Below are 24,220 nucleotides of genomic sequence, written 5' to 3'. Positions count from 1 at the left end.
GACAGACTGGATTAAGAAAATGTGGCACATATACACCATGGAATACTATGCAGCCATAAAAAAGGATGTGTTTGCATCCTTTGTAGGGACATGGATGCAGCTGGAAACCATCATTCTTAGCAAACTATCACAAGAACAGAAAACCAAACACCACATGTTCTCACTCATAGGTGGGAACTGAACAATGACATCACTTGGACTCGGGAAGGGGAACATCACACACCAGGGCCTATCATGGGGAGGGGAGAGGGGGGAGGGATTGCATTGGGAGTTATACCTGATATAAATGATGAATTGATGGGTGCTGACGAGATGATGGGTGCAGCACACCAACATGGCACAAGTATACATATGTAACAAACCTGCACGTTATGCACATGTACCCTAGAACTTAAAGTATAATAAAAAAAAAAAAATTAAAAAAAAAAAAAAAAAGAAAAGTCTCCCATCAGTACAGGATACCTTTACCAAATGAGGTTTTTCCAAGGTTATTGCTGAATATCAATCCAACACTGGTGGAAACCTAGTTTCTAATAGTGTTTTATAATATCCAGATCTCTTTGATATTTTATATCTGATTTTTTGCACCAAGGAATGAAATGCTTATAATCCTCCATTCCCAATACAACATCATACATTTTCTGCATTAAATAGCCTAAAATCCTCCTCTCTGAATATTTTCTTTTGTTTATCAATGATGCAGCGATTTTGAAGAAAGTTACTGCACATATCTCCTTAATCAAAATTGATGTATGTAGCGGAAGAGCTCTGCTCATCAGTATACCACAGTAAACTAAATATCTGATGTTCTGCTCAGGCCCCCGTGCTGGAGCCAGGGCTCCGACCACTGTCATCAACTTTGGATGGCATCCCGAGACCACCCTTCTCTCAAGGCCATCTGACCGGTTCGAGCTGCCGAAAGACTCACAGAAGCTGGCTGCCACCATCCCACTATTCTTAATATTCATAAATTCTGTAAAATATTATTTATATTACAATTATATTATATTAGAACATAATGTTATACTACATTGTTATATTATATTATACATTATTATTTATATTCTCCAGAGATTTAAGGGAATACAGGATGTCAGCAAGATATTAATTATCCACAAGCAACTATTACTACCAAAAAATATTATTTTACTTAACCTTTTTCTTATAAAACATCTGCATCATAGTACAGAAAACTAACCAAGAAGAAGAATAAATACCTTTAAAATATGAATGCACACATAAAGGATATGAGAAACATAACAAAATGCAAACACTGGGTAAGTAAAATAATCAGAAAATTAAATGGCTCAGCATTTCTTGGTTGATAAGAAAGAAATAAGAAAATTTAGTGGCAAAAGAGATTTCACTAAATTGCCAAAAGGGAAGAAGACCAAAACAAAATCGTTCAACTGTTTAACAGAATTTTGGCATTATAACAGCATCTCTTAGGAGTTTGAATAAAATCCTGGCAATTATTTTCTCTCCAGTGATTCTAGGCTTTGACTGTGATCATTACACTGGAGGCTCCAATTCAACTAAACTAACACAAAATTCTACATAAAAGGATTTCGTGATCTCAATATGCTTGAAAATAAATTTTCAAAAGAAATGAGACAGTGAGATAAAAATCATAACATTCTGTTGAATTAAAATACTAAATTATATATAGCTTGTCTCTGAATAGACTGCATTCTAAAAACTGACTTGTAAATAATTGTCTAGAAGTTAGAAGAAATTTTTTTTCACATACAATATGGTATAACTGTTGATCAGGTTATTTGCAATGATATCATGACTATTATACTTAGGGCTAAACAGGCCTTTGTGAAATAGCCTGTGACCCCAACTATCAATTGGGATGCCAAGATCAAACTCACACTTGGAAAGCAAAGGTGCAATCAAGGTAGGTGGAGCACTAGGACTCCATAACCTCATTAAGCTTTGCAGGTCCACAGCTAGCCAAGCACTGAAACTGAGTAACAAGTGATGGTTGCTCCTGCAAAGTGTTCACAGCCTCTAAACTTGGGATCTCCTTGACCTTTCTCCATGCAGGATTCACAGAATTAATTTCATAACATACTAAATATACCCTACATTTATCTTCTAATTCTTAACACTATATAAGTCAAACCCTTTTTTAAGACTAGAATTATTTTTAAAATAAAATTAAAGAAATGAGGAAGGGGACTTAAAAAGATGTTAACAGAAGTAAGATGGCAGAATTATAAGATGGACCTAAGAGTTAGACACAACTGATTTGGAAATCCAGTTACTATCACTTACTAGCTATGTGATTGTAGGGCAAGTTATTTCTCAGCCTCAGTTCCCTCATCTACAAAATAGAAATATTATTTTGTAGGAATACAGGAAATCTCACACCAGGGTGAGAGTGAGGGATATAGGAATATCTCACATCTTACAGGGTTAGACTGAGGATTAAAGACGATAAAAATATATATTATGATGCCTGAAACAGATTAAGTTCTCAGTCATGTGCTAATTTCCACCACTCTCCCAATCCACTCCCCCAAATCAAGCAGTTCTTCCAAATATAGTACAATTATATTATAAATCGCTTTCTCCAAATACTCTCATACCTTTTCATATTCTTCTTTGCTTAGGAAGAAAACTACAGATCTGGACTTAATAAATATCCAACTTTGTTGAACTTTGCTTCAGAAGAGGTAAGGTAATTGAATTTCTATTTCTCCCATTTTAAAGCCTTAGTTTTGTGATTTTTAAAATTATCTTATTAGTCTTTTAACTAGCTAATTGATTTACCTTTTTGTTAACCTCACTTATTATTATTTTCTCCCTCAATCTGTCAGACCTCTGATGGTAAACTTTTACTACATTTCAATTACAGTTGTCACATGAACAATGGGTTTCATTGAACTCTGCAGATCTGCGGATTTTTTTTTTTTTTTCAGTAAAAATATGGTATTCACAGTAACACAAGGATGCAAAAGCCGTGTTTCCAATACATGGGTTCCACAGGGTCTATTACAGGACATGAGTGTGTGCAGATCAGTACATATGTGGGTGGTCCTGGAAGCAATCCCCTGGGTACATCAAGGGATGACTCTATTTACATTCTTCATGGACTTTTTCTTTTAGCCATTTTATCTTCTAGTTATTATATTAACTCTATATTTTCTTACGATGTAACTTTTCTTACTTAGGATTATCCCTTAATCAACATCATACAATGTCAGTAAAGCAACCAGATAATTTAACCTCAGACTATAGCAGTAACTCAATTCAGAAGTCAAGTTCAGCTGTAAGGGATAATAATCACAAAAGATCAATGGATATGCAGCCTTGAATATCCATTCTTCTGAACACTTTGAATGCTGTCACTGGATCAAGCCAGACTCATGGGGACCTATACACTTGGACCACAATGCTTTGGTGCCCATCACTTTAAACCAGGGCTTCTTGCCCTCGCACTATTAATATTTGGGACCAGGTAATAGTAATAACTATTATTATTATTATTTTTATTTTGAGACAGACTCTTGCTCTGTCATCCACATTAGAGTGCAGCGGTGTGATCTTGGCTCACTGCAACCTCCGTCTCCCAGGTTCAAGTGATTCTCCTGCCTCAGCCTCGTGAGTAGCTGGGATTAGAAGCGTGCACCCCAACCCCTGGATAATTTTTTGTATTTGTAGTAGAGAAGAGGTTTCACCATGTTGGCCAGGCTGGTCTCAAACTCCTGACCTCCAGTGATCCGCCCACCTCAGCCTTCGAAAGTGCTGGGGTTACAGGCGTGAGCCACTGTGCCTGACCCAGATAATTCTTTGTTGTGGGGGGCTGCCCTGTGCACTGTTTCAACAGCACCTCTGGCCTCTATCCACCAGATGCCAGTACACACTCCCCCTCTCCCAATTGTGATAAAGATGCGTATAAAGAGGGTACATTACCATATGCCCTCCAGGGAGAAATATCATCCCCAGCTGAGAAGCGCTTTAAGCTGAATGAGACCTTCGGGTTTGCAGTCAGCTTACACTGAGGAACCACTTTAAAAACAGCCGTAAGAAGAAATGGTGTTGAAAATATCATCTACTGTATCACTGTTTGTTTTCCAAGGGAGAAACCTGTCTCAGACCTCAGTGCAAACAGACTGTTTTTTCTTAGGAATAATGTGTATCCTTAACTGATCATATTCTCATCTTTTCTATGGCCACTGGCAAGCTCAAAAGCAAACTTACAGCCCATCTTTAATAACAGTATAGGACCAGCCAGGTGCAGTGGCTCATGCCTGTAACCCCAGCACTTTGGGAGGCCGAGGCTGGCAGATCACGAGGTCAAGAGATAGAGACCATCCAGGCCAACATGGTGAAACCTCGTTTCTACTAAAAATACAAAGTGGGAGTGGTGGCGCGCACTTTTAGTCCCAGCTACTCGGGGTGGCGGCGGGGGGGCAGTGAGGCAGGAGAATCACTTGAACCCAGAAGGAGAAGGTTGCATTGGGCTGATATCATGCCACTGCAATCCAGCCTGGCGACAGAGTGAGACTCTGTCTCAAAAAATAATAATAACAACAATAACAGTCTAGGACCTAAAGCATGAACTTACATGTACTAAATCTTCTGAATGTGAATTTAATTCATTTTTTATTGTAAACTCTTGACCTTACATTTTATCTTGCTATAAGTTATTTCTTCATGTGGCCATAAACCCTTTCTCTGAGTGAAATTAAGCATATATTAATAATTAAAATAAGCAAACTGTTATCTTCTCCAGCAGATCATACCCTTCAGGCTCACTCTATTATTCCTCTTCAAATCACCTTCTGCTGAATCTACAATAGATTTTCTAGTTTTCCCTTATAAATATTCAAGTTTATTCTCCCTAGCCAAAGCACAAACTAAATCCATTCACTTCAGTGAGCTATGTCAGACACATGATGATCTGCATGAAGTTTTATAACAATGTCTTTCTACATTTATTCGAAGTATACTCCCCTCATAAGAGGCATGAATTCTAGACGCTGTGTGTCCAGTAGATTGTCCAGGCATCAGGACATCAGCCTTTAGGATGACGGGAAGATGGAGTACCTATATCCTCTTTTCTCTTGCTGATGCCAGCTTTGTGAGTTTTCCCTTTCCCCACTAAGGCTTACTTCTAACCCATGCCAAGTAGCATTTGGAATTCATCCTAAACCCTGGTACATGACAGATGGTGATGCCGGAGTGGCTCATCTTGTACCAGTGACAACTATGAAGAGTCCTGCCTGGCCCTACACCCTCAGATTACTTTTGATAGTGCAAAAAAAAAAAAAAAAAAAAAAAGCCATTTCCTTCTCATTTTAACCCATAACCTTTTCAAGATCTCAAACGGTTGTTACAAAGGTCCATCAACAGGTTGAGTGGTTAAACAATTTGTGGTATATTCATGCAAATGAAAAAAAAGTAGTACTATCAGTGCCCATACACATAATACAGTGAAGGTAAAAAATATTGTGCCTGACAAGAGTACATGCTGTATTATTTCATTTATTAAAAAAAAAAAATCTAGAAGAGACAAAAATTAACCTATATAGTGATAAAAATCAGATCAGTGATTGTCTGAAGACAGCAGAATAAAAAGGAGCACAAGGGAACTTTATGGAATAATAGAAAGGTTGTTTTTGATATCACATCTTAATCGGGGTAGTGATTTCACGGTTATATATTCATCAAAACTTACCAAACTGTACACTTACAATAGATGCAAATGTGGTATTCTTGCTAAACATGTATGACCTTGAACTAACGAGAAAACATCAGATAAACTGAAAATGAAGGACATTCTATACAATAACTGATCAGTACTAGTAATAAAATACAAGGAAAGACTAAAGGGACATGACAAGTGAATACAACGTGGGATTCTGGAAGAGAACAAGGATACTAGCAGAAAAACTGGTGACATCCAAATGAAGTCTGTAGTTCATATAGTAGTCCTGTATCAATGCTAATTGCTTAGTTTTGTTGATTGTACCACAGTACTGTAAATTTTTTTTTTTTTTTTTTTTTGAGATGGAGTCTCACTCTGTCACCCAGGCTGGAGTGCAGTGGTGTGATCTCGGTTCACTGCAAGCTCCACCTCCCGAGTTCACGCCATTCTCCTGCCTCAGCCTCCCGAGTAGCTGGGACTACAGGCACCAGCCACCACGCCCAGCTAGTTTTTAGTATTTTTAGTAGAGAGAGGATTTTCACCCTGTTAGCCAGGATGGTCTGGATCTCCTGACCTAATGATCCGCCCGCCTCAGCCTCCCAAAGTGCTGGGATTACAGGTGTGAGCCACCACGCCCGGCCCCCCATGGTATTGTAAGTTTTTAACACTAGAGAAAGTAAAATAAAGGATACATGAAAATTCTCTGTACTATTTTTGCAACTTTGTTGTTGAAAATTATCTAGAAATAAAAGTTTTTAATGGGTGCATTTTGTTGAGTGTGAATTTTAACTCGTTCAAGTTGATTTAAAACCAGTTATTAAGAAATAATTTTATCTCCAGCCTGACTGTCCTTTCACATTCATTAATGTTTAAATCAACAGTAACATTAACTACAAGAATAACTCAAACCCTCTTTTCAATATTTGACTCAATAAGCCTAATTGATAAAACACATAGCATTCCTTACCTAAAATAATCACCTCATTTAGAAAGATTACTAATTGAAATAAAAATCTTAAGTACTCTCCTTGGAATTATAATGATACATTCCTCTACAAAAACACATACAATTAACAATAAAAGCATTACACGTTCAAATTGAGACAACGGAATTCATAAAACTTTGAAGTCCACAGTAAAAAAAAATTTAATTCTATGACTCTCACACCTAAGAATTATTATACATTTGAACACTAAAAATTATATCATCTCATTTAGTATCACTTAAAGAACATAAAGAAATGGGTAGAAAAACATTCAGAGACAAATTAAAAGGTTTATAGCATACCTCCTCTGTTTCCATTTTCTTCATCCTACAAATAAAAATATATATATACATACATGAGTATACATTTATAAACTCTTGTTAATCACAGCAAGGCTCATTTTAATTCAAATTGACCTCCCCAAATTGTGCCAATTACGATCTCACCTACAATATTCTTAATTGGTCATATTCTCTTCTACAGCCACTGCAAGCTCAAAAGCAAATGTATAGCCCATCTTCAATAATAGTATAGGAAGTACCTTTTCCTGGAAAGGTAAGAGTTTTCACAGAGAGCGATAACAAGGCTGTGCGTGAAGCCAGCTTAGGGACAGGACATCAGTTCAGTTTTTGGCATTTGAGGGTGAGCTTTCTAATGGAGTGAACTTGTCAAGTAGGCAGCTGGATAGAAGGAAAGGCCAGGTCATCGCTTACTGTACCACACTTAAATGTGCCTTTAGGGGATATTACAGGACCCAGAGCTGTCTATATAAATGGACTGGTCCCAAATTGCTACATATTTAAATTATTGTATTCAATTTTGAAGTTTATCTACTTTGTCTCTTTCATTGCTACCAAGCTGTCTTGCTGCCATGTTATCTACCTCTAGCTGGAAAACTAGAAAAGGAACCTTTAAAAACTAGTCTAAAAATACATTTTTTCAAATATTTGCTGAGCCTCTACCATACTGGAGCTACCATGTACCTCAGAAAGAAAAACAGACATCGGGTGAAGGGCTGATAATTTATGACATAATTTTTTGACCTTTATTTAGGCTGCCCAATGTTTTTTTTTTTTCTTCTTCTGATTATAAGATCTGGTCTGAGACTGAGGTTGCCAGCTACGTGACAAAATAACAACACTTATATTAATTACACATTTTCTAAAAGCTATACAATATTAAAATTTTTAATTCATTTGAAGTGAACTGACAAAATTTCATAATTAAAATGGAAAAGATTACAATACATATTTTCCATGTAAAATTTACAAGACAGAGCCCTATTTGCAAGAACATCTGTATTTAATAGCATTAATAGCTAAAATTTATTGAGCAATAACAGTGTCAATTTCTATGTTAAGGGTGTTACAAGTACTGTATCATTTAATCATTACACAGCCTGTAAAGAAGGTACTACTATTGTCTGTTAGTTGGCTTATCCAAGGTCACAGATCTAACAGGAGGCAGAAATGGAATTCAAACCCAGGCTCTTTTGACACCAATGACCATGCTGTTAACAAGTGTAAGCATGTCCTGGAATACCATCATTTCATGCAAAGTTGTTTTGTTGTAACGTTCACGAGAAAAATTAATTCCCCACTGGGGTTCTGTATGTGTGAAGTTTCCACATTGTCCCCACTGTGTGGGTTTTCTCTACGTACTGTGGTTCCCTCCCACATGCCAAAACTGTGCCTGTTCGATTCACAGGTGTGCCCACATTGTCCCTGTCTGAATGAGTGCAGCTGTGTGTGTGCTCTGCAATGGGATGGACAGCATCCTGTCCAGGGTTAGGTCCCAACTCGTGCTCTGAGCTGCATGAACTGCCGGGATAGGCTCCAGCCACCCTCAAATCTGGACTTGTTTTTATAACTCTTTCTTAAGTGTATGAACACCTCACATTTACTTCAATGTTTAATACTGGAAATGTTTTCATCTTTATTTACAAGTTTGGTGATTTTTTTTTTTGATCAGAAATATGCCAAGTAAACTCTAGCCAACATAAGATCAGTTATCACTTAAATACATTTCACTTAAAGTTGTAGTTTCCAAAAATCAACTGACAATGTTAAGTGAGGATTTATTGTAGTATGCTACTAAAATTTCTAGAAATATTTTCCAATAATAATAATACATGTTTATATAAGTTTGGTAAAATTATCTTATAAAACATTGTACTACCTATATGTTCATCATGACCCAAAGTTCTTATTCAAAACCAAACCAAAACAAAGACAAAAAAATACACAATCCTAATGTAATTATCAAGGGCTCTCATATGTGACTTAATGCATAAGTAACACTATCTGAGACTTTTTAATATCAACTAGATTCTTAAGAGATCTAGTCCAGTTGTTTTATACACATTTGAGAAAACCCAAACAGATAAATTTCATTCCAAAGGTACCAATTATATACAATCCTTAAAAGATACTCAGTTGTTTCCTTTTATCTCAGTGTTAAAGTAACCAAATATAAAAAATTAATTGAAAAAAGAAAAGAAAAAATAAGCTATTCCGTATTTCAAAAAAGCATATCCTGAGGACATTACTAGAAAGACATATTTAACAAAAAAATAATTTAAAACTGTGGTCTCTAGATACAAATATAGACACTACTTTTTAAAAGGCAGTTTAGCAGTCATAGATATTTAGAATTAGAAAAGACTTTCTCATACCCTAGTTCAATTCCTACAAATGAAAATGGAAATCTAGAGGTCAAAAGAAGTGGTCTGGCCAGGGTCTCATAACTCTTCTGAATATCATTATTTCCATTATGCTATTGTGTAACAGTTCGGCATCAAGCATGCATATTGGTCAAATTCAAATCCCAGATCAACTACTTATCTGTTTTATGACCCAGATCAGTTTCCACATCTGTCATATGGGGCCAATAATACCACCTGCTCCACAGGATTCTGGTGTGGATAAAGTAAGATAACGCTTATAACAAATGGTAAGGAACACAGGGCAAGTACTCAGTGTGTCAACTGCACTTATAATTATCTCAGGCTGTCCTTTTCAGGTTGTGTTACTGTCCACTGAAGCCTGTCAATGTAATTTATTCTGATGAGAAGCTGTGTTTCTAAATTCTAACATGCCATCATATTACATATCTGAAAGTTAAGCATTGTTCTAATTCTACTAATTTTCTATAACTGCTGGACTATTTTAGTGAACCATTTCCTCTGAATAGTCTGCCCAGAAAACTCACTACTTTTTTAGATAACAAACAGTTACATACTAGAAAAAGTAGAATGAAGTCTGGAATTAGAAGTCCTTAAAAAAATACAGATTTGGAGTTTAGAATCAAAATGATCTTTCAGAGAAGACTAAAGTTTTGTTTTGTTCTTGAAGGTGGGAAAATACCTAAAAGGAGAAAAATAATATAATAAAAATTCAAATGTAATGCTTAATTCTTTTAAGACAGAAAAAAGGCCAGAGGGAAGGAAGAGGAAGACTAGAAGGGGATAGGAATGGCCTTGTGGTTTTTTTTTCAAGTTGCTGTAACTATTTCTCTTACCTTATATGAAAATTGAATTGCAGACTCTGGGGGATAAACAATAAAATGTCTTAATGTAAACCCAAAGCCTTGAGATGTTCTTTTCAACATAACTGTTTTGGGACCTGGCCAGGAGAATGTTTCATCTTCGGACAGTGATACAGTTTCACTTTGTTCTTTTCCATCTTTATTTTTTGAGACCTAAAGTGAAAAGATATGTAAAAGTTAATTACATAACACAATAAACTTCCTCACCTAAAAAAAATTCTATGTAAACATGTTAATACCTAAGCACTGATATGAACCATTTTTGGATGTATAAATTACACAAAACATGCAATTATCAAACACTAAAATTTATTATATTATTATAACAAAGCATGCAATTATCAAAACTTAGAATTTTTTTCTAGAAAATCATGCTATACAAAATTAGTCAGAAGAAAGAACTCTCAGAAAATAGAAATACAATTGCTAAAATTAGAAATGCAGTAGAAAGAATGAAAGATAATACCAAAGAAATTTTAAAGAGCACTATGGATTAAGAAACAGAAAGCATGAAAGAAGAGATACAAAACTCCAACCAAGAAAGAAACCTAAACCTTATCAGATAGTCCAACAGCAACAAAGGACATTAGAAAATAATAGAAAAGGTCTTCAGGTTCTGAGCACGAATTCAACATCCACATAGATAATCCTTCTGATATCCTGGCCTTCTTGTTCTTTGACCTCCTCTCCTCCACTCTGCTTTCACTTGGGCATGACTGAAACCCCCTTACAAGCCCAAATCAAGAATCCCTGCTAGAACCACCACCTATTATTAGTTCACTATTTAGTTCATTCCCTCTCATTTCCCAGTCCTTACAATTCTTCAATCTGGAGCTGACCCTACCACCCTTTCCCTGTCCCTCATCACCCCATGTTCTCACTTTCCTCTTAAGCTAGCTTCAATTCACTCCTTTACCCTCTCCCACTTCTTCCAAGTTGCCTGACAAAACCTAACCCTGGATAAATCAACACAGCCTACTCCCGGCCTGCTGCACTTATGCAGGTGAACATGGGTGGAGAAAAACAAAAACTAAGCTATTTCACTCTAAGTTCATGACTACCAACCTCAAGAGAGCCTCTAGTGTTGTCTGTCAATAGTGACACATTTCTCCCTGGTCATTCATCCTAGATGACTATTTCATCCCTTTTCCCCACCCTCACCTGCAGCAGATGGTCCTGCTTTCTATTACACTCAGAAAACAGAAGCAATACAATGAGAACTGAATCGCCTGCCATGATCACCCCACCAACCTGCAACCGTGCCCATGTTCCCTTGCCTTCCCTTCTGCTATGATGGATGAGCTGTCCATTCTCCCAAGGCGCCAGCAGTTGAGACGAGATCCTCCCCTCTTACTATTCAAAGATACAGGTCCAACAATTCTCCCCTCTCTCTTTTGCATCACTTATTCTCTCTTTACTATATACAGCATTCCCATTTGCATACACGTATTTTGTAATTTCTTTAAGCTTAACAAAATCTTTTTTTTTTTTTTTTTTGAGACAGGGTCTTGCTCTGTGGCCTGGGCTGGAATGCAGTGGCATGATCGTGGTTCATTGCAGACTGGATCACGGGGACTCAGGAGATAACTCCCGCCTCACCCTCCCAGGTAGGTGGGACTACAGGTGAATGTCAGCACGCTAATTTTTTTTTTTTTTTTTTTTTTTGTAGAGACAAGGTCTCACTGTGTTGCTCAGGCTGGTCTTGAGCTCATGTGCTCAAGTGATCCTCCTGCCTCAGCTTCCGTAAGTGGTGAGATTACAGGTGCGAGCCACCGCACCTGGCCAAAATCCTCTCTTGATCACACACAACCCTCTCCAGCTACTACCTCGTTTGTCTGCTTCTCTTTGGAGCAAAACTCCTTAAAAGTTATCTGTACTTGCTGTTCCCAGTTCTTTTCCTTCCATTTCTCTGAAATCCCTTTAAATCAGGTTTTTATCCGCCTAACTCCCAGAAACTGCTCTTGTCAGGGTCACCCATGACTTCCACATTTTAAACTGAATGACCAATTCTCAGTTCCCATCTTATGTGCACCTTATTGGCACAGGGATCACTTCTTCCTTCTTGAAGAATTTTCTCCACTTGACTTCTCACACTGATTTTTCTTCCAACTCACAGGCGACTTTGTCTCAGGGTCCTTTGTTTTCATCTGCTAAGTTTCTGAACCTGGAGGCACCCAGGGCTCAGTCTATGGACTTCTCTAGCTGTACTCTGTCTTTTAGTGATTTCATTCCATTTACTACATTAAACACCGACTATATGCAAATGACTCCCAAATTTGTATTTCTAGCCCAAGCCTCTCCCCAACCTGATAGGTATCTATCTTACACTTAACATGTCTGCATAGCTACTAAGATTTTGTTTTAAATTACAACTCCAAGTTAATCCCAGCATTTTGAAAAGGTCACCTTTATTGAATTGCAAATACTTGAATAGTCTTGCTTCTATTATATTTTTTATGATCTTCCACCAGTGAGTCTATCTACTGTGCCACAATAATTAGCCTGATACAAAGGTGAAAAGGTAACTAGGTGGTAACATTGCCCAGCCAAACTCCCAACTTGCGGTAGGAGGGGTGGCCATATGATTGAATTCTAGTAAATGGAATGTTAATGAAAGTAGTAATACAGTACACCAAAAAAAAAAAAAAAAAAAAAAAAAAAAAGCATTTCCATATACTAGCAATAAGCAACTAGAAATTTAAAGCTTTTTAAAATACTATTTATAACTACATTAAAAATATGAAATATTTAGGGATAAATCTGACAAAAGGTTTGTAAGATCTACAGACTGAAACTCGAAAACATTAAGAGATATTAAAGCATAAATAAAGAGAGATATACCATGTCCATGATTTAGAAGACTCAGCATTGTTACAATGTGAACTCTCCCCAAATTGATCTATAAATCCAGCGCAATCCCAATCAAAATCTCAGGAGATTTTTGTGTGGAAGCTGCTATGGTATTTCTAAAATCTACTTTATATGCAAAGAACCTAAAATAGCCAAAACAACTTCAAAAAAGAACAAAGTTGGAACACTCAGACTACAAATCTTCAAGACTTACAAAGCTACAGTAATCAACAGTACAGTATTGGCATCAAGATACACAGATTCACAGAACAGAATATGGAGTCCTGCTCTAGAACCATAACCACATGATGCTGCCATTCTACTCCTAGGTATTTATCCAAAAGAAGCATGAACCCATGTCAATATTGTACAAGTATAATACAAATACTTGAAAACACAAATCGCCCTGGAACGACTGTGTGGAGGCTGTGTGCAAGAAAAGAAAAGAACTTTGATCCATAACTCGTATCACAAACAAAAATTAACTCAAATGATCATACACCTAGGCGGGCCACAGTGGCTCACACCTGTAATCCCAGCACTTTGGGAGGCCGAGGCAGGTGGATCACTCGAGGCCAGGAGTTCAAGACCAGCCTGGCCAACATGGTGAAATCCTGTCTCTACTAAAAACATAAAAATTAGCTGGGTGTGGTGGCACAAACCTATAATTTCCACTACTTGAGAGGCTGAGGCAGGAGAATTGCTTGAACTCAGAAGGCGGAGGTTGTAGTGAGCCGAGATTGCACCACTGCACTCCCGCCTGAATGGGGAGTGAGACTCTGTCTCAAAAAAGTCAAATAAAATAAATGATCATAAACCTAAATGTAACACTTAAAACTATGAAACTTCTGGAAGAAAACAGGGGAAAATCTTTACGAACTCAGGTTAAGATTTCTTAGCTATAACCCCAAGGAACATAATCCATTAACAGAAACAACAATAAAATATTCACTGGAAGAATATACAATGAATATTTTATAAAAGATAAATGAAACTTCATCAAAATTAAGACCCTCTGCTCTTTGAAAGACACTTCTTGGCCAGCCACGGTGGCTCACACCTGTAATCCCAGCACTTTGGGAGTCTGAGGCAGAAGGATCTCAGCCAGGACCTGCCTGAGCAACACAGGGAGACCCTGTCTCTACACAAAATTTAAAAATTAACCAGGCAGATGGGCACGGTGGCTCATGCCTATAATCCCAGCACTTTGGGAGGCTAAAGTGGGTGGATCATCTGAGGTTAGGAGTTCAAGGCCAGTCTGGCCAACATGGTGAAACCCCATCTCTACTAAAAATACAAAAATTAGCCAGGTGTGGTGGCATGCACCTGTAATCCCAGCTACTCAGGTGGCTGAGGCAGGAGAATCGCTTGAACCAGGGAGGTGGAGGCTGCAGCAAGCCGAGATCATGCCACTGCACTCTAGCCTGGACAACAGAGCCAGATTGTCTCAAAACAAACAAACAAACAAACAAATTAGCCAGGTGTGGTGGTGCATGCCTGTTGTCCCAGCTACCAAGAGGCTAAGGCACGAGAATCACCTGAGCCCAGGAGGTTGAAGCTACAGTGAGCTGTGATCACACCACTCCAGCCTGGGTTACAGAATGAAATCTTGTCTCAAAAAATATATATATTTTATGAAAAGTATATACACACACACATATATACACACACATATATATACACACTTACACTTTTATGAAAACGAAAAGGCAAGCCATAGAATGGGAGAATATATTTGCAAATAATGTGTCTGATAAAGGACTTGTATCTAGAATACATAAGGAACTCTCAAAATTCAATAATGGAAATGCAAACTAAAAACCATAATGAAATACCACTGCACACATAATAGATGTGCTATATAAAAATTAACCATACCGAGTGTTGGTCAGGATATGAAGCAACTAGAACTCTTAGACACTGCTAGTGAGAATGTAAAATGGTGGAAAACAGTCTGACAGTTTCTTAAACATACACCTAACATATGACACAGCCATTCTACTCAGAGAGAAACTGAAAGCATATGTCAACATAAAGACTTGTACATAAATGTGCATAGCAACTTGTTATAGCCACCAATAGGAAACAACTGAAATATTTCAACAACAGATAAATGGATAAACTGTGACACAGCCAAACAATAGAATGCAATTGGCAATAAAATGAAATCAACTACTGATATATGTAGCAATATGTTAATTAGGCTGAGTTAAAGAACCTAGACAAAAGAGGAGGAGGAGGAGAAGGAGTATACACTGTACGCTCCATTTATATAAATCCTAGAAAAATTCTAAATACTAGTCTATACTGACTGAAAGCAGATTAGCAGTTGCTCTGGGTGGGTGTGAGGATGGAGATTACAAAGGCGCATGAGGAAATGTGGAGGGCGGTGAATAATCTTGACTGTGGTGATGTTTTCACTGGTGCATACTTGCGTATAAACTTACTGAACTATACAGTTTACACATGTACAGTTGACTATATACCAAACATATCTCAGTAAAGACATTTAAACAAAAGAAGCAGCAACAGGATGCTTATCATGAAACTCAAGAAAGTGGTTATCCTGGGGGGATAGGAGTGTGTGAATGAGGAAGCATGGGGCTGAGATTTGGGGAAAACACATACATTACTCCAACAGCATGGGTAATTTGTAAGTTAAGATCTGTGGGGAGTTCCTAAGGGGTCATTTTATTATACCATATTAAGTCAATATGATATACAAAATGATATATATGTGTGCTTCTTTTTGTACATAGTAAATATAAACATAAAAAATAGAATGGGTTCAGTGGCTCACACCTGTAATCACAGCACTTTGGAAGGCTGAGGCGGGCGGATCACCTGTGGTCAGGAGTTTGAGACTAGCCTGGCCAACATGGTGAAACCCCGTCTTTACTAAAAATACAAAAATTAGCTGAGTGTGACGGCACGTGCCTGTAATCCCAGATACTTGGGAGGATGAGGCAGGAGAATCACTGGAACCCGGGAGGCGGAGGCTGCAGTGAGCCAAGATGGCGCCACTGTACTCCAGCCTGGACGACACAGCGAGAGACTCTGTGTCAAAAAAAAAATAAAATAAAAATAAAAAGTAAAAATTATTCTAGAATTTAACATCGGAAAAAATAATTACTCATTGTTTCCTATCTCCCATCATTCTTTAAGAACACAAGATTCTACTTTGATTCTATCTCTTTTTTTCCAACTTTTATTGCAGGTTCTGAGTGTACATGTGCAGTTTTGTTACAAAGGTATATTGCATTGCTGCATGCTGCTGAGGACTGGCATAGGAATGTGATTCTCTCTTTTTATCTGACCCAGAATTTTAATTTTCAGTTTAGCATTATGGTTCAGAACATAGGCTCACATTCTCACTCATAAGTGGGAGTTCAACAATGGGTACACATGGACATACAGAAGGGAATAATAGATACTGGAGACTCCAAAAGCGGGGAAGGTGGAAGGGGATGAGCAGGAAAATTATCTGTACAATGTTCACTATTCAGGTGACGGTTATGCTAAAAGCCCAGACTTCACCACTATGCAATATACCCATGTAACAAAACTGCACTTGTACCCCCTAAATCTATAAACCTAATTTGAAAAAAAGAACATAGGATTTGGAGATTTTGAGTCAGCTCAATCGGGCACTAACTCTGGCTCTGCCATTTGCAGTTTGCTAGTTGGAATTATTTAACCTCTCAAACCCTCAGTTTTCTCATCATTAAAAGAAGAATAAAAGCACTTCTCCCAAAGAATGAATGTGAATTAAATGCAAAATGCATATGAAGAGCTGAGTACATAAACATTCAATAAATATTAACTCCAGGCCAGGCACGGTGGCTCACACCTGTAATCTCAGCAATTTGGGAGGCTGAGGCAGGCAGATCACGAGGTCAGAAGTTCGAGATCAGCCTGGCCAAAGAGACCAGCCTGGACAACATGGTGAAGACCCGTCTCTACTAAAAATACAAAAATTAGCTGGGCGTGGTGGTGGGCATCTGTAATCCCAGCTATTTGGGCGGCTAAGGCAGGAGAACTGCTTGAACCCGGGAGGCGGAGGTTGCAGTGAGCCAAGATCGCACCATTGCACTCCAGCCTAAGCGACACAGTGAGACTCCGACTCTAAATAAATAAATATTAACTCCTCATTCTTTCTCTGTAAGCTCCACTGTCTGTTCAAATCTATTTTTCCTGATGGCTCTTTAAATCACAATCTCTCACAACACTTTAACATACCTGTGTGTAAAATGCAACTGGAAAGATGCATCAAAGCAAATAATGGAGCACTGGAAAAAACTGGGTTAGCAATAGATAGTGTAAGTAAGAAATAAGAAAATAAGAAGTAACTGAATCTTGGATGAACTGCTAACTTTTTCCTCCTTATTTTTAGCTATTTGTGTGAATGAAGTCTCTGAAGTCATCTATGAGGCTATATATATTTGAAACTATTTATCATATTTATCATAAATCCATTGTAGTTTATCCCCCACTTCTAGGATTTAGCAGGGTATAACATGAGAGACCCAAGCTAAGTCCCAAGCAACTGCAAAAGCAAGCATATGATGAGGTAGGGTTTGTAGGGTAAGAGTTATTCTAGGCTTAGTTTCCCAAATAGTCTAGTTAAGCTGTAAGTAATGACTGGATCCTCCTTTTGAGATCCAAATAAGAGTTCATTGTATACATGTAGATCACGGTCTCACTCACTGACACACTCTTTCTTCACTCATTCAGTAAATAAATATTTATTGAGGACCTACTATTTACCCAACCTTGTTCCACAGAGTAGATACACAGATGAATAAAATAGTCATTAAAATTTTAGTTCTTTTTTTAATTAAGCCTCTCATTTTGAGACAACTACAGATTCACAGGCAGTTTTAAGAAATAATACACAGTCAGGCATGGTGGCTCATGCCTGTAATCCCAGCACATAGGGAGGCAGAGGTGGGGCACAGTTTGAGCTCAGGAGTTCGAGACCAGCCTGGACAACACAGTGAGACCTCACTCTCCACAAAAAGGAAAAAGAAAAAAAAAAAAAAAAAAAAAAAAGAGGGAAAGAAAGATACAGAGAGATCCTATGTAATCTTTATGCAATTTCCTTCAACAATTAACTTCTTAGAAAACCACAGTACAATATCACAACCAGGTTACTGACCCAGATACAATCCACTCGTGCTATTCTTATTTCTCCAGTTTTACTTGTATTCATTGTGTGTTTAGTTCTATGCAGTGTTATCACTTTATGTGAGTGTGTATACCCACCACACCAATCAAGATACAGCAGTGTTGCATCCCCACAAGGATCTCTCTTGTTGCCCTTTAGTAACTATACCTATACCTCCTCTCTCCCTCCACCTCCTACCTGGCCCCTGACCCTTGGCAACCACTAATCTGTTTTTCTTTTTGTTTGTTTCTGTTTTATTGCTGTTGTTGTTTTGTTTGAGACAGAGTCTTGCTCTGTGGCCCAAACTGGAATGCAGTGGTACAATCTGGCTCACTGCAGCCTCAACCTCCAATGATCAAGCAATCCTCCCACCTCAGCCTCCCAAGTAGCTGGGTCTACAGACACGCACCACTATCATGCCTGGTTGCCCGGTTTGTTTTGAGGATGTTTTTTTTTGCTTGTTTGTTTTTTTTGTTTGTTTGTTTGTTTTTGTTTTTTAGAGACAGGGTCTCACTATGTTGCCCAGGCTGACCTCAAACTCCTGGGCTGATGTTATCCTCCTGCCTTACCCTCCCAAATTAATCTGTTCTATATTTCCATCATTTTGTCATTTCAAGAATGTTATCCAACTAGAATCATAGTCAGTAACCTTTTGGGACTGGTTTTTTTCACTCTGAATAATTCTCTAGAGATTCACCCAGGTTGCTGCATGTATCCATAGTTCATTCCTTTTCATTGCTGAGTTGTATTCCATGGAATGGATATGCCACATTTTGTTTAACCATTTATCTGTTAAAAGACATCTCAGCTGTTTCAAGTTTTGGGTTACTATGAATAAATACGCTATGAACACTCATGTACAGGTTTTTGTATGAACACAGTTTACATTTCCCTGGAATAAATGTCCAAGAATGCTACTGTTAGGTCATATGTCATCTTAGTACGTCTAGGCTATTATAACAGAATACCATGGGCTAGGTTGCTTATAAACAACTGAAATTTCTCATGGTTCTAGAGGCCCAGGAAGCCCAGGATCAAGGCACCAGTGTTTGGTGAGGACCTACTTCCTAAATAGGCCACACATTCTTGCTTACATAGTGGAAGGGCAAGGTTCTTTCCCGGGGCTTCTTTTTTAGGGGCATGAATCCCATTCACGGGGCTCCACCCTCAGAACCTCAATAATCTCCCAAAGGCCTAATTGGGTGTCAACATATGAATTTTGGGAGGACATTCAGACCATAGCATATGATAATTGCAGGTCTACTTTTGTAAGAAACTGCCAAACTGTTTTTCAGACTGGTTGCACCATTTTACATGCCCACCAGCAGTGTGTAAGTGATCCATCTCTCCACATCCTTGACAGGACTTGGTATTGCCACTATTGTTTATTTTAGCCATTGTGACAAGTGTATAGTGATATCTCATTGTGATTTTAATTTGTACTTCCCTTATGGCCAATGATGATGAGTATCTTTTCATGTGCTTAGCTGCCATCCCATTATATAATTTTAGAGCACAAAAGAATCTTTTAAGATTTAATCTAAATAAGTGAACCCTTTACACAAGGTCCAGATTTGCAGAGTGATTTATCCAAGATTGTAGCTGGTTTACATCACAGTAAGAATTAAAATAATGGTCTCCTGAATTCGATGCTAGAATATTTTCTCTATGTTACATTGTTTTTCGTCATCTCTTTTATTTCATAATCTACATAGATTCTTCCCTTTAACAGCTTTTTGATCTAATTTATTATCTTTTACAATTTCCCTTTCCTGTGGGACTCATATTTGAACACTTTAAAAACTATACAGTATTAAATTTATTTCTAATGTATTATTATGACTTGGCCTCACAGCTCCCAAGTTTTCTTTTTTTAAAAAATCATATAGGTAACTCTTGGATCACGGTTACATGCTTCACATTTCTGAATTGAGCCTGCTATGTCTTGTTTTACTGGGCTCTTTACACAAACAGAGAAGATGGGATGCAGAGTAGTCAATTTCTTTCTTGCTCTCTGCAAACTAATTAAGATTTCTGAATGTGACATAGCTCAGGTGTCTCAGTCATTCCACCCACACAGAACGTAACATTGAAGTTCCCCTAGTCTCCTACAGGGTTACATATCTATGGGTCGTCACAGAAGGAGAAGATGAAAAGAAATACATATATGTGACATATATGTGCCCTCTTCACTCTTACTCACCCACATTGCCGCTGATCTTTTAGATCTTACAACAAGGGCAAGCTATAGGCACACACAGTGAAGGAGCCAGCAGTCACGGGTTTCTCCACCTAAGAAATATCCCTCTACACATCTTACTTCCCTAATGTGAGTGCCAATTCATGTAACATCAGAGTGCAAGAAGCCAAGAAGTGACTGGAATAATAGCAGCAAATTCCTGTGGACTAAGAACTGTCATTTGACTCCCTTAAAAGACTTCATAACAAGGTCATTTGATTGAATAATAACTCAAGGTTAAAAGAAACCAAAATAAAGATTAAAAACTAATTCCATAAAAATTAGATATAACAAGTAGACAAAGCAACTCAAAGAGGGTGAGAGAGAGTATAAGGGGAAATCACTAATCATAAAGCAAATAAAGGTGATAAAAACCTCACATAAGGGAATGCGAACCGGCATTCCAAACTGGAACAATGGAAACGTTCCAAAAGACTGCAATGAAAGTTTCACAACTGCATAAAGTTGCTAAAAATCATTGCAATGTATGCTTACAATGGATGGATCTTATAGTTAGTAAGTTATATTTAAATAAAAATGTTATTTAGGTAGATGTGTTATACCTGGTTTCCACAGATAAAAAGTACAAAGTCTAAATGTTTACCAGAGGTGAAAGAGATAGGGCTGTCACAAACGTAAATGCAAGAGAATTATAAAAGAATGCCTGTATAAACAATATATAAGTCCTAATCTATCTCTTGTAATTATTTGTATTTTAAGTAGAACAGGGTCCTAGTATATTCCAGGAATCATTCATAATAAGACCAAAGAAAGTATTTTATACTGTGTTCCTCTTAAAAGATACTGATATTAATTCCATCATGTATCTAAGATTATAAGCCTAACTCCTATGGACTCTTGGAAAGCATTTTGTCTTTTTTTCCCCCATCTTACCATCAATATTAATAATGCCAGTTACTTAAAGTAAAATTTCGTTCCTTACTTTAGGGCCCGTTTCATGGTGACACAACACCTTTTTATGATGTCATTAGTTGAGAAAATACAAGACAGGATTTGAACGTGTGCAGCCACATGGCTTTTTATTCTTGTATATAAACTGTTGGAACTAGTATAGTATGGCCGTCACCTGGCTCGTTTTTTCTTTTGTACCACTGGAAGATGGCACGCTTGAGGAGAAGGACATGGACTCTGGAGCTAGAATGCCTGGGTCTGGATTCTTTCTTAAGTCGTGGCTCGTGGGCAAGTTCCTTAACACAACTGTGCCGCAGTTCCTTGTCTTTAACATGAGGATGATAATGACAGTGCACTTCATATTCTTGTTAAGAAGATTAAACGAGTTTGTAAAGGGATGAAAACAGGACCAGGCACATAGTACACGCACTATTTAACTACCTAAAAAAAACATAGGGGTCACTGATACAAAAAGGCTTATTTCAAAAACGTATTGTGATACCACTTTTGAGATACTTGGGAAACCAGTACGTAAAATATTGTTTTGTAGGAAAGGAAAAACAAACTCTTGAATATCCATAAAACTTTTAGCATATTTTTGCAGATATCACAAGTGTGATGGAAAAACAGGCTTGCTGTGATGAATTTGTCCAAAATACACAGCTGATGGTAGGTGATGGAGCTACCCCATGCTTTTCTTTATATGCCATGAATAGGAAGGGAATAAAATGTTTTTCAACATTTAAATATTGCTTATTTTTAAACTACTCTATCCATAGTCCTGACGCCACAGAAATCAATCTTACTTTACACTATTCCTCACGTACTAGGATTCTTTGACAGGGCATTTCTCTGCAAAATTTATCAATATGTGGAAATCTGATATAGTGAACTAAAGGGTTGTTTAAATTCCAACTGAGACAGAAGACTCTTGAATACAATTTTTTACATGATAAGTATGTTTGATAACTTCACAAGCAGCTTGTTTACGGAGTTTCTTTCTAATTTTAAAGATTTCTTTCTCTTTTTTTGGTCAATAAAGGTCGACAACAATGGGAAATGCTTTGATAATAAATATCTAGATTGTATCTAGATGCTTTTACCCAAAAAGTAACTCTGTTTTTCAGTGGGTATTGAACATTTAAGGGATAAAAGATGATGACTGCTCAGGAGACCAAGACCATCCTGGCTAACACGGTGAAACCCCATCTCCACTAAAAATACAAAAAATTAGCCCAGCGTGGTGGGGGGCGCCTGTAGTCCCAGCTACTCGGGAGGCTGAGGCAGAATGGCGTGAACCCGGGAGGCGGAGCTTGCAGTGAGTGGAGATCGTGCCACTGCACTCCAGCCTGGGTGACACAGCGAGAGTCCACCTCAAAAAAAAAAAAAAAAAAAAAAAAAAATGACTAATGAGACTGTAATACTCTCACAACATGAAGTTGAATCTAAGTGCCTTTAGTCCATAATACTTCTGATTAAACATTTGGGCTTAATTTTTTTAAATGTAGCTCTCAATGTTCAAGTTCATTATTTACTTGGACATTCATTTATAACAATACTTTTCATATAGCTGGCTTTAATAAACTGTTGACATGAGTCCTTTTTGCTGTTTCTGTATGGTTTCATGTGTGGATTATTTTTGAATCACTGATATTTCACTATATTTATTTCTCTATTCAGGGTTCTGTTTTTTTAACTTAATGTTCACCTGGATAGCACTTTTCTCTGTCTTTCTCTGATTTACTTTATTTTCAAAAGCAAGTTTTTCCTTTTTTTTTTTTTTTTTTTTTTTTTTTTTTGAGAGAGAGTCTCGCCCTGTTGCCCAGGCTGGAGTGCAGTGGCGTGATCTTGGCTCACTGCAATCTCCACCACCCATGCTCAAGCAATCCTCCCACCTCAGCCTAAGGTATGTCTTTATAGTATAATGCCAGAAGATGGCTTGTTAATATAAATTGTAAAAGAATAACTCAGAAACCTGGTCTAGGCTATGTCCATAAGCAGCTGCTATCATACTCTATCCCTGTCAGCCTCTCAACCTAGACGGGCACATGCTTAGGAAACCACCTTCCCTTTGGACATGCACAGATCTCGGTCAACATTTTATCTTCAAAGTTTCAATTGTACTCCTCAGTGCTATCCTCAGGAAAATTAAAAACCATCTTCTTCTCATTTTTCAGAAACAGTTATGGCTTCAGTTTTAGAGAAAAACAAATAAAAATAAAAATACTTTATAAAGTAATTTGCATATGCTACATACACTGCAGGATTGTTTCCTAAAAAAGAAACAGAAAGCCTAGGCCAGGAATGGTGGCTCACACCTGTAATCCTAGCACATTGGGAGGCCAAGGTGGGCAGATCGCTTCAGGTCAGGAGTTCAAGACCAGCCTGGCCAACGTATCGAAATATCATCTCTACTGAAAATACAAAAATTAGCCAGATGTGGTGGTACACGCCTGTAATCCCAGGAACTCAGGAGGCTGAGGTACAAGAATCACTTGAACAAGGGAAGCAGAGCTTGCAGTAAGCCAAGATCGTGCCACTGCACTCCAGCCTGGCTTGCAGAATGAGAAAAAACAAAAAACAAACAAACAAAAAACCTTGAAGATACAACACTATAAAACACTCTTCAAATATTAACCATAATTAAATGATAATACATGATCCCCAAAATTTAACTTACAACTGCCACATTTAACTATTACTACAACTTTGAGAGGCATATACAGTATTTACATTTTGTAAAATGAGACTCAGAGAAATGCATACTTCAAGCATTTTCTTTTTAAATGAAATCTTAAAAAACTTAGATCTTGCTGAAACAAAAACTCCTGTCAAAAACAAAACTTCCCATGAGTTTA

The 24,220-nt window shown here is 37.6% G+C and overlaps 1 protein-coding gene and 1 pseudogene across 9 annotated transcripts in view; both read right to left on the bottom strand.

The window, feature by feature from the left end:
• Positions 1-24,220, bottom strand: part of ARHGAP21 (Rho GTPase activating protein 21) — a 139,219-nt gene that overhangs the window by 73,360 nt on the left and 41,639 nt on the right. For all 9 annotated transcript variants that reach the window (XM_030940868.1, XM_030940867.1, XM_030940864.1 and 6 more), the window contains exons 3-4: positions 10,168-10,347; positions 6,951-6,975 (exon numbers count right to left, since the gene is read on the bottom strand). In XM_030940868.1, coding sequence (XP_030796728.1) covers positions 6,951-6,975; positions 10,168-10,347 — 205 coding nt within the window. The remainder of the gene's footprint in view (positions 1-6,950; positions 6,976-10,167; positions 10,348-24,220) is intronic.
• LOC115900412 lies at positions 445-1,935 on the bottom strand (annotated as a pseudogene).

The sequence above is a fragment of the Rhinopithecus roxellana genome, chromosome 11 (genome assembly GCF_007565055.1).
Source record: "Rhinopithecus roxellana isolate Shanxi Qingling chromosome 11, ASM756505v1, whole genome shotgun sequence".
NCBI classification, from domain to species: Eukaryota; Metazoa; Chordata; class Mammalia; order Primates; family Cercopithecidae; genus Rhinopithecus; species Rhinopithecus roxellana.
This window is presented reverse-complemented; position numbering and strand designations above follow the sequence as displayed.